At 33.2% G+C, this 12,153-nt stretch overlaps 1 protein-coding gene across 1 annotated transcript in view; it reads right to left on the bottom strand.

Moving 5' to 3' along the window:
• Positions 1-12,153, bottom strand: part of STK3 (serine/threonine kinase 3) — a 339,257-nt gene that overhangs the window by 149,749 nt on the left and 177,355 nt on the right. Inside the window, exon 8 of the mRNA XM_081070826.1 lies at positions 7,090-7,215. Coding sequence (XP_080926952.1) covers positions 7,090-7,215 — 126 coding nt within the window. The remainder of the gene's footprint in view (positions 1-7,089; positions 7,216-12,153) is intronic.

Below are 12,153 nucleotides of genomic sequence, written 5' to 3'. Positions count from 1 at the left end.
TAGATCACTATATATGAATCACTAAATATATACATATCGTATTGAAAAGAACAGAACTCTGCATTCCATTATTTAACCAGAAAATTGTTGGAATCTCTTTTCAGAATAAGATATTTAGAAAATATTTAGTAAATTTCAATATGTACATGCTTTAAAAAAAAAAAAGAATGTCCTGAAGCATATCCTATTTTTAAAAAGGTATCCTTTATTGAATAAGATGTTTTAAATGCTTATATGACAGAAACAATTAACATAGATTTATTTGCTTTATATCCTACTATGAATGCTCCTTGGTGACAACAAAATATACTTTACACTTGTACTGAATAGAAAGAGCAACTCTGTTAGTAGATACTCTTTTAAAAAGTGAACTTTCTACAGCTAATGTAGGTATTTACACTAAATACGAACAAATATAGTTATGTTACTTAATCAACTCACACTACAGATTTGGGAATATCTGCCACTAATATCCAGAAAACAAATTCTTTCTTACTATGTAATATAGTGCTGACCTATCCCAGCACCAAATTTGTATCACATGCTCAGAAATGCCCGAAAAAAGATGATCCTTGTCATGTTTAGCAATGCTTAAACAAACAGAAAAACTTTGATATTGGGATTAATCTACTGCAGAAATCTCTGTTTGCAATTTGTTTAATTTTAAAAATCTGTACAATTACCTCAGCACCTACCAAAACATATCAGTTTGTCAAGATGTATTCTCATCAGACAAGCTTTTTCTGTAATAGGTATAAAAATCAAATTCATAAGGCACTATTTCCAATCATGTCCTGTACCTTTCTTGAATAAAAAATACTTAAAGAGGTTTGTTTATAATAGTTACCCAGGACACAGAAGTATACCACTAAACTTTTTTAAAAAAAACATATCTTGAAATGGTTATCATATAGATAGATCATATAGTGTTTCCTTTTCAAAAGTCACATTGAGAGTTGATGGAATGTCAATTTAATTTTAGGCCACAAATTTTTCTTCAATTTTAAGAAGCTGAACTATGGAGAATTAAGGTTAGAAAAATTATAAGTTGATATTGGTATAATCCATAAATTCTCTGAAAGCAACACTCACTCAAAATGGAAAAGCAAAATCTACAACGGGCTCAAGTATTAATACTGAATATCCAATATAAATCTCTTATGATACAGCAATTCAATATGGTGAATTTCACAGCTCTAGAATTTTGAAATCAGGGGAATAATTTTGATCTACATTATTTCAAATTATAGCTGTATGAAATTTTTCAATGGTCCAGTGACAAGCTGGCTCTGTAACATATTAGTCCAATCACTGGATAAGGACTAATCCAGGGTCAAGACTAAAGATTGCTACTATAAAGGCTGTCAAAGAATACAGGTCCGCTGGAGTAAAAATAAATGCAGAGTTAAAACTTGGCAAAACAGATCTCCCACAATGCTGAAAAGACCATTCATCTTTAAAGTAATCAAAAAGGAGGAAAATCTCAATGAAATTAACTAGGATATCAAAACATCAAAATTTTCTGCCATATTCTAAAAGGTAGCCAATCCCCCAGCACCATACCTAGCAGGTTTTGACCAAATGAATCGCCCAAATTGCCCCCCAAAACAACCAAGATTCATTGGTTAAATGTAACCAAGATGAATTATGAATGAAAATAAGGAGAGATTGCAAAGTAAGAACCTTGACTTCACAGATATGGATGTTAAGGCAAGCACTGAATCAGTCAGGTAATGGCTTGTAATTCTACAGTTGTTCTCTTATGGTGGGGGCTGGAGGGTCCAAGACTATACCTTCGTTCCACCACCTAAAGAAAATTATTTTGTAAAAGACACAGTGGTTCAGAAAAAGAGAAATACCCATTTACTTCTATTCTATCAACTACTAACTTGGTATGACTTGCCCTAAATTGTCCTGATTTCTTGTAATGTTATCTTTTATAAGTTTTCCCTTCCCTTCTTAGATCATGTTGTTTTACAAATTATCCAGAATAAACCAGAATTGAACAGACTATAGATTTTCTATAAATTGTGCCAATATGAGTACTGGAGGATTTCACAATCACTATAATATATAAAGAGTTTTATAGATTTATTCATAGATATATTAAACATCATCAAATTAAAAACTCAATATTTAAAATTGTAATTCAGAACACTCAAGAAATTACAAATGACAGAAATTTCCATTAAAATGAAAGACTGAGCACATGGGTTTGTGCTTTTCCCTCTTAAAACCCTATCAAAATTACAATAAAGGCACAGAAAAAGGATAAACTCATAAAGACAAAGAGCATGGGGGAGGACAGAACAGCAAATAGGAATGTCAAAAACTTTGGAAGCTAGAAATCAGATAAATGTAAGTAGTAGATAACTCAGAAGACCAAAGAAACCCAAAACTTAAGTTTGCAAGGAGAGAAATCACAAGAAGCAAGCAAATTCAGGCTCCAAAGCAGTGAATGCTAACATCTTTTACTGTAAGGTTCACAAGCCAAGTAGTTCTACTCTTACACAGAGTTTCCAGTAAGCTACTTTAGTGCTTCTCTCAGTCAGAAAGGTCTGACAACTAAGTTCACCAACTTGTTGCAACGATGTTGCTAACTTTTTTGATATCAGAGGGATTATTCATCATGAATTTGTACCAACTGGACAGTTAACCAAGTTTACTATTTGGAGGTGCTGAAAAGGCTGCATGAAAAAGTTAGACGATCTGAACTTTTCGCCAACAATTCATGGCTCTTGCGTCACAACAATGCACCAGCTCCCATGGCACTGTATGTGAGGGAGTTTTTAGTAAGTAAACAAATAACTGTATAGAAACACCCTCCCTAACTCACCTGATCTGGCCCCAATGACTTCTTTCTTTACCCAAAGATAAAGGAAATATTGAAAGGAAGACATTTTGATGACATTCAGAACATCAACGGTAATAAGACGGCTCTGATGGCCATTCCAGAAAAAGAGTTCCAAAATTGCTTTGAAGGGTGGACTAGGTGCTGGCGTCGGTGCATAGCTTCCCAAAGGGAGTACTTAGGTGACTGTAGTGATATTCAGCAATGAGGTATGTGGCATTTTTTCTAGGATGAGTTTGCGAATTTAATTGTGTGACCTCGTATAACTACTAGATATTTGAAGAAAACCAATGAAATGAACAGTCAGAGATTAAACAAACAAACACAAAGGTAATAGAAAGAGGGAAACAAAAGAAAACTCAAAGTGATAATGATAACAATGAAGAAGTGCAGGAGATCTTGAGAATTAAATATTTGATATGAACAAAATAGAAGGGTTAAAAGATATACTTGTAGAGATCTCCAAGAAAGAACAAAAAGAGGAAAAAAACACAAAACAGAAACGAGATCCTTGAAAGATAAATCTAAGAGGTCCAACAATCAAATAAAAGGAGTTCCAGAGAGAGAGAAAAGTATTAAGAAACAGCAAAAATAAAATTGCACAGAACAGAAGGGTATTTCCAAATTAAAATGGCCAAAAGACACTCCACACAATGACTGGAGTGTCTTTTTATTACATAGTCTGGGGAGTTGCACAGTCATTTCCGCCACGTTCTATTTGTTAAACGAAGTTACTGGTTATAGAAAATTGTGGAGTAGGGAGCTCTAAGAATCATTGCCTTCATGGAAGCAACCATTAAGTTGATTCAACTTAATGACAAATCAACTTTTTCAAAATACTGGACTCCAATAAAAAAGTTATACAGCAGCCAGCTAAGTGCTTAACAAAGAATAGGGCTGCTTGCTAAATTTTGGTAAGAAAGTGTTGTGGCTTTTTTGGTAATGTGCCTGCCATCCCAATTTTCAAGTTCAGTGGCAGTCATGTAACAGTGGCAGAGGTTGAGGGCAAGGGAGAGGTTAAAACCCTTGGTCACAAAAAAATGTGCTTTAAAAAATTTTTAACTCCCTGGCACTTCCTGAGGAATGAGCATAGAGGCTTGCCTTTGTTTTGGTTCCCTTGAGCTGGAGCCGCCTCCTGAATGCAATCTCTCAAAAACATCTAAATCTTCTAGAGCTAATAAACAAGTTCAGCAAAGTTGCAGGATATATAAGATCAACACAAAAATCAGTTATGTTTTTCTACACCAGTAATGAACAATACAAAAAGGGAATTAAGAAAACAATTCCATTTACAATAGCATCCAAAAGAATGAAATACCTAAGAATAAATTTAGCTAAGGAGGTGAAGGACTGGTGCAGTAAAAGTATAAAACATTGCTGAAAGAAATTAAAGAATACCTAAATTAATGGAAAGATATCCCATGTTCGTGGATTGGAAGACTTAATATTGTTAAAATGGCAGTACTACCAGAGTGATTTACAGATTCATCTAATCCCTATCAAAATTCTAGTGTTTTGTTTTTGTTTTTTATGAAATGGAAAGCCTATCCTCAAATTCATGTGGAAACATGGGGCCCCCAAATAGCTAAAACAATATTAGAAAAGAAGAAGAAAGTTGCAGGACTCTCTTTCTTGGATTTGATGTTTGCTTGAAAGCTTTTTCATAATAGTGGTATTGTTTGCCTACAGAGGCTGGGGATTTACAAATTTTTTATATAACTTGGTTCAAATCTGATCATCGTGCATGTGCGTGTGCGTGTGCGTGTGTGTGTGTGTGTGTGTGTGTGTATTTTAATTTCAGGGCAACAACTGACAAAATGATCTCGAGATGGATGCCACTGCCTGAAAACATAATCTAAAGCATGAGTATTGCTCAAAGTGTGACTCTACCAAGACTTTTGTTTTCTTATAATTTCAATTAAAAACAACAAAAAGGAACTTAATAGTTTTACCCAGAAAACACTAGCTTGGTGTCAGAGAATAAATGCTTATTTGAAAAAAAAGAAATCATAAAAACCTGACGTGAGTGTGATCCACAATATTTTGAAGTCCTCTTCTCACCAGGTGGAACCTCATTCCCCTCACCTTGAATGTGCACAGGTCTAAGTGATATACACCTAAAACAATGGGACAGCTTTGGAAGCCTGATGGCATTTAAGGAGGTTGTAGGAAGGTGAGGAAAATGTTGGAAAACTGGGAGAAAGGATATTCTTATTATGTAGTGGCAGAGAATTTAGAACACTGTTGTCTACAGTAACCAGAAAGGTAATTGAGAAAGTAAAAAATATGCCTAAATGAACTGGTTAGTCTAGCTAAGGAAATTTCCAGGCAGACTTTCAGGTGTTGTCTGGTTTCTTCCTGCTGCTTGTAATAAAAAGCAAAAGGAGAGGGAAAAGCCGAAGAACAGACAATTAAAAAGAAAATGAAGGAGAGGAAAACAGTGAGTGAAGAGATCATCAAAGTAGCAAAAAATAACCAAAGTGACTGTATAGCAAGGTCTTAGAAACGAGCAAAAACTGGTAAATTCTGGGGTAGTCAATGGTTCACTATCCAACAAAAATAAAAACCAGCCTATACTTAAGTATAGAAAGATAAGAGCAAAACAAAAATAATCACCAGTCCACTGACAACTAATTCAAGACAATTCACTCGTCTAGCACTCAGAAGACGCTTGCATAAGGTGAAGAAAAGGCCGATGGGTACCACCACAAAGGGACAAAGACTAGACCTTATTGAGAATATCATCAGAAATTGTCTAACTCTGATAAGCCAATGTTGTTTATTTTTAGAAGTACTAATAAATATTTGATTAAAAAGTGAGCAAAACGTATTGAAAACTCAAAAGTAAAAATTCTTGTTTTATTCTTGGTTCCTCACCAGCTTTGTAAACTTTGGTAAATCACTTATCTCCTAACATAATTTCATTCAACTGAAAAATGGGATAATAATATATACATGACCAATCTTACTTTTTTAAAGAGCAAGTGAAATACCGTGTGACAAAAGCACTTTTGAAACTGCAAAAAAATGAACATTTACAAATGTTAATTGGAAAGAAATCAAAAAATAACTTCTATCATCACATAGCAACTCAGAGTGGGAACGATAAAACCCTTTGAAAGCAAGAACCAAGGTCTTTACATCATCCCATATCACTTATTTATCTTTATAGAATACATACATAATCACAAACTGATGAAAAAAATCTTTATGAGGATGCTAATTTTGAACGGTGTATTTATTGGTAAAAAGCTTAATATCTAGAATATAAGCTTAAAGCATCTACCAGACAGTCCGAAGTCGCTGCCAAATTAATAAATGATGCAGCCCAATAACTAAAGAAAATGATTATAAATCAGTTTTGCATACATGCACACTTGTCCTTGTTCTGGGCTACCATATAAAACAAGGTTTAATAATTAATGAAAAGGGTAAAAGAATGTCAAAAGAAATCTCAATTAGATAACTAGTCTCTGAAATTAAAACTAAATTTGAATTAGCAAAATAATACTATTTGCATACAAAAACTATTAAAAAACTTCGATGGGAAAATATAGATGTTATTATCAAAGGTATTTTGAATCAGCAAAAAAAATAAAATAATATCTGTGTTTTCAGATTTTATGACTGTCTGAATACCAAGAGGTATTAATCTCTTATCTTTAACCAGAAAAAAAAATGTATAGTTTGAAACAAGAAAAAAGTTAGTGAAGAACAGATTAGACATTATAAAATGTGATACACAGATACAATTATTTTAATGTTATTAAAATGCACTGATGTACCAATACAAAGTAAATGGAATAAGCTGGTTTAATATGCTAGGTCCTTATATGTCCCTCCTGCTTTCTCTAGTAACCCATCTTTTACTGTGGTACTCTTTATCTACAGTATAGTTGATGACAAGTTAAAAGAAAGTTCCTGAAGATATGACACAAAATTAACCAAATTCAAGACAACATTTATTCAACAAACACAGTTAGTGTTCACTAGATACTCGATACTTTATAAGCCTACTGTATCATCAACCTTACATTCCACTAATCACGAATTCTTAAGAAACAGAAAAGGATAGCAAATATTTAATGCAAAGAAAATTTATTTTAGATTTAAAGAACAAACATACCTCATTTATGTAATAAAACAGTAAGTACTATTGACATATTTAAAGAAAAAAACAAAATTATGGAAAAATTACTCAGAAGAAACAAATCAAGTTTTTGAGGGTAATTACGAACCGAATTATCTTCCTCCTCTTCCAATTCTCGCTGCTGTTCTTCATGTCTTTTTGCTTTGATCTCCATAGCTTCTGTGATCAGATCTCTTAAAATCGATACAGGTTTTGCATTCTTGATAAAAGGATGCTGGAAAAGTAAAATTTAATGGTATAAATATAAAAGATTTCTCTGAATCACAGCTGAAAAAATGTTAAAACAACATGTAAATGCAAACCAGGATCATAGCCTTCAATGATTGTCCTTTCATCCGGAATTAAATGTATAAGTTAAAAATGGGGACTATTTCAGCTGCTTTAGAAATAAAAATTCTGCTTTTAGGTTTACTTCTTTTCAAAAGCCATTAAAGCACACATAAAAAATGCAATCCTGTTAATAAAACTACATTAATAAAACTACCTTAAAGGTATAATTGTCTACAGGAAGTGAAAATTAGCTAGTAAAAAAGATAAAAAATTATAAAAAAAAACCCCACAACACAGATTGGTGGGTACATTACATATAAAAATAAAATTTGGTATTAGGTACAGATTTTAATTAATCTTAAGCTGACAGTCAGAATCAGTGATCAAACGGAGGGCAACTGTTTTATTACTTCTTTTACTTATTTTCTATTTCATTATGTCTTCCATAATGTAATCATTTCTAATAGAGAAATAAAACACAGCAATAAAATAAAAATATTTTTTGGAAAACAAATATTGCCTAATTTCTATAAGATACATAGAAAACAACTTTCACACCACCTGATCTAGCTAAACCATCTGAGTTTGCTACAATTCTGATAAATAGAATGGAAACTACCAGCCTAGACAGAACTGGGTTTTTGATGACCTTTTTTATTGAGAACGGAAGGGTGTGAGAGAAAGTAGAGGGAAAGATTGTAAGTATAATTTGGGATAGATAACCTTATTTTGAGGCAGCAATACAGCTTCAAAATGTAATTTTCATTAATTATATGTCAGTAGCGTCAGGTAAAAGCCAACTGAGTTATTTTAATAAAGATCAATTGAACATAAAAATATTCTTAAAGGCAAAAAAAATTTAGTGCTGAAGAAATTACAAACATTTGGAAGAGGCTTCATACCATTTGAGAAAAGTATGAGTGAGAATTATACCAGATTACAGAAATACTAGGATAAATTACTAAGAACCAATAAATTCTTTTATAACAGTTATAGAGTAATCGCCAGATAAATTAAGTTCTATTAACACAGCTGTGGTGGAAACTCCTAGATCCACCAAAATAGAATTGTGTGGCTAGATGTATGGTTGCACAGCTAGATCCTACATTTTCAGCCTCTTTTTCAGCGGGTTGTGACTGTGTGATTAAATTTTGTCAATGGAATGAAATGTGTGTCACTGTTGTGTTCCACTTCCTGATCTGGGCCTTAAGACATTAAGTGTGCATTCTTCCATGATTTATTCTCTTTCTGCTAAACTGAAAAACAAAGACAGTGCCCTAGAGAATGGGGAGCAACAAGAAGGAAGAAACTCCAGTCCTACTCTGAACATTTTTGAGACACACTGGTGGAAAGGTCACAAAATATAATGAGTGAAGATATGCTCTTTGCCTTTAAAGGACTTATTATCCAGAATAAGGAATAAAACACAAACACATATAAAAAATTACAATGTGACACACAAGTTACATTTATGATGGTGTAGCACAACCTATATGACAAAGAGATATAAAAATAGAAGAATCGGTGAGGGTAATCTCAGGCGCCTCATGAAGAAGAATAGACCATTTTAAGGAGGTGGAAAAGGATGAACAATACAATAAACATCTCAAAACAGGGAATGTATGTTAGAACACAGTAGGAAGATCTGCCCGGCCACGACAGAAACCCTATTTATAGAAATGGTATTCTGTGAGTTTAGATACAGGAAACAATGGGGCAAGAAAGATAAATGCTTAGTATGAAAGGCCTAAATTTTGTCTGACAGCCACTTTAATTACATAAACGAGACTAACATAAGTAAAAGAATGTCTTTGATAGCATAATTCTGCAGAATTGAGAAACAAAACAGAATGGGAAGAAACTGTAATAATACAGGTGTTAATTATTAAGAGGCTGGGTTGAAAAAGAAAATAGCTGCCACAATTGAGAGGAAAAAGTGAATCTGATGGAAATACTCTTAAGGATTTAGTGACTGTATATTAATGTAAGTAGAAGACGACCAACACTGTAAAAACTGGGTATTAGGAAAATTTTATCAAACACACTGGCAGATTCTTTTTTAAAGTAATGGTAGTTCAAATTAAAAACTGCAAAGCAACATTAAAAAAAAAGAACAACAACAAAAAACAGAGAAAACAAGTTGGCAAAAATAAAACATGACAACTGTGATTGAAATGTTATCAGCATAGACCAATGTAAATAAATGGGTTGAATTTCCATTTATTACATAGTATTTTAGTTAAGAAGTACTATAAGACAATCAGTTCATAAGATAAACTCAGCTACATGCTTTCTTGATGAGATATACTTAAATCCAAGTCATGTTTCCCTAAGAGGCATACTGAAAAGAAACTGGGATAAAAGTCAAAGATAAGCAATAAAATATTAGTCAAACATAAAAAGATCAAGAATAACATAATCAAGAAAAGCATTAAAAGCAAAAAATAGTAAATGAGGAAAGTTATTTAATATTAACAAGGGAAATAATATAAAGACATTATAGTTATAAACTAGATATACCAGTATAGCATTATGATATGTAACAAAACTTACAGAGAAATAAGTTGATATAAATAAATAGGACACAGAAAATTTAATATTCCTTTCCAGTCACTGACAAAAAAATATGCAGAAAATAAAAACTTTAAAAATTAAGTAATATAATCAGATTGAATTAACAGAAAAAAAATAAGTTATATCTTTTTGTTAAATGCCTGTCAAAGCATGTGCCAGCATAGGAATGGAAAGAACAATGAAACATTGTAATGCCCAGAAACAGAATATAATATATAAATAATACAAAATAAACTGACATATTATGAAGATAGAATTTCTAATTAGTGAGGAAAAATTTACTTACATCAAAACTGGTGCTGAGATAATACACGGGAAAAAAATTAAACTATATCTTTACCACCGAAACACCAAAATAAATTCCAGATTGATTAAGGAGTTAAAGTTTAAAAAATGGAAACATAGAAGAACTGGAAGGTAACATAGGAGAATGCTTATATATTCAATCCAGTGCCATGAAACAGAAGGAAAAAAACAAGATAATTTGAATACATAAAACTTAAATATGTATGAATGGCCAAAAACAAATGAATAAACTAAAAACTACATTTGTAACATTTATGTCCAACAAGAGGGTGATTATATGAAGAGTTTTTAAAAGACTATCAGTAAGAAAAAGATTAACACACCAAATTCTAAAAGGCAATAAATTTTTACTATTTCCAAATGTATCCAAAGTAAAATCTAAACTAAGACGATGAGCATTCTTAAACCACCTGAGAGAAAATGCCCCCAAATCAACTTAAAACATTCTTGATCATGTATTTTTAAAATTAAGGTTGCTTAAAATTTTATTCTTTTAAAATCTGAAATGCTACTTCTTAAATTTTGTTCATGTTCTAAATGATCAATTTCTGAACTGACAGAGTTCAAATTAACGATTTATTCAAAAAAGCTTCAGTGAAAACAAGAGTTTAAAGTGAACTGAAGAAGAGACTTCTGCTTCTGGACGGGCTGAGTAGCCATACTTTTCCTTAGACCTTTCCATTAAAGTGCAGTTAAAACCCTGGACATTATATATGAAACAAACATAGGAAGACTACGAAATGTGTATAGAAGGCAGCAAACTGGTTAGGGAATCCGCAACTTGACAAAGGACATAATTGTGAGTTCCGTGGTTTGTTTTTTGTTCTCTTGTTTTTTCTAATCTCATTTAACCCACACTGGGTACTGGAGAAACCAACAACCCAAAAAAACCAATGGACACAAACTAAAAAACCTCTACAAAAGCCTGCTCTCTTGAACCAAAAGATCAGGAAAGGGACAGCCAGCGCAACAAAACCTATAGATAATAACCATTCTAACCCATCCAAATGCCACAGAGAAAACACTGGCCCCCAACCCCACTGGCAAGGCTGAGTGGGAAACCTAGACTTCCACCCTCTAGAGGGTGTCGGATCCTCCTGAGGTGGCGTCAGAGAAGACCAAGTGCCGAGCTAGGGCATTCATCTCCACCATGCTGTATGAGAAGTGCCCCTCTCTCCTCTGGTGGGGAGTTTCACTGGAGACTGTGGGAACCTAGACTTGCAACTCTACCAGATGGTAAGAGAAAAACCCCACCCCCTCCCAGCTAGAATGGAATCAGAGGAGGCCTAGCGGAGAGTCAGAGCTTTCATCACCACCCAGCTACAATGAGGCCCTGCAGTGCCAGTAGAGGTCACTGGGGGAGCTTGTCTAGCAGGGAGCTTGTTTCAACCCTGTCCAGTATAATAAGGAATCCTTCCCCAACCCTACATGTCCAAGGAGAGCAAGTGGGGAACCTGAACTTCTACTGCTACAGGGCAGAAATGAGATGCTACCCTTTTCTCCCACTGAAGCATTTGTTAGAGGACACTTGTTACAACAAAAAATTTAAATAAGATCCAGAGTCTTATAATACTGAAAATGTCTAGGTCTCAAATGAAAATACCAAGAAGGAGGAAAATCTCAAATTAAATGGGGAAAGATAATAAATACACACCAACATAAAGAGAACACAGATGTCAGAATTATCTAACAATGATTTTAAAAGTCATCATGAAAAAATGTTTCAATGAGTAATTATAAATATGCTTGTAAACAAATGAAAAATTAGAAAGTAGCAGCAAAGAAAGAAGATATAAAAAAAGAAAATTTTAGAACTGAAAAATAACCAATATTTAAAATTTGATGGATGAGCTTAATAGCAGAATGAGGACACAGAAAGAATCAGTGGATTAGAATATAGAACAGTATAAATTATACAATACGACGTCTGACAACTAACTTCGTGAACTTGTTGCAACGATGTTGCTAACCTTTTTTTGATATCAGAGAGATTATTCATTAT

The sequence above is a fragment of the Rhinolophus hipposideros genome (assembly GCF_964194185.1).
Source record: "Rhinolophus hipposideros genome assembly, chromosome: 13".
In the NCBI taxonomy this organism is placed as follows: domain Eukaryota; kingdom Metazoa; phylum Chordata; class Mammalia; order Chiroptera; family Rhinolophidae; genus Rhinolophus; species Rhinolophus hipposideros.
This window is presented reverse-complemented; position numbering and strand designations above follow the sequence as displayed.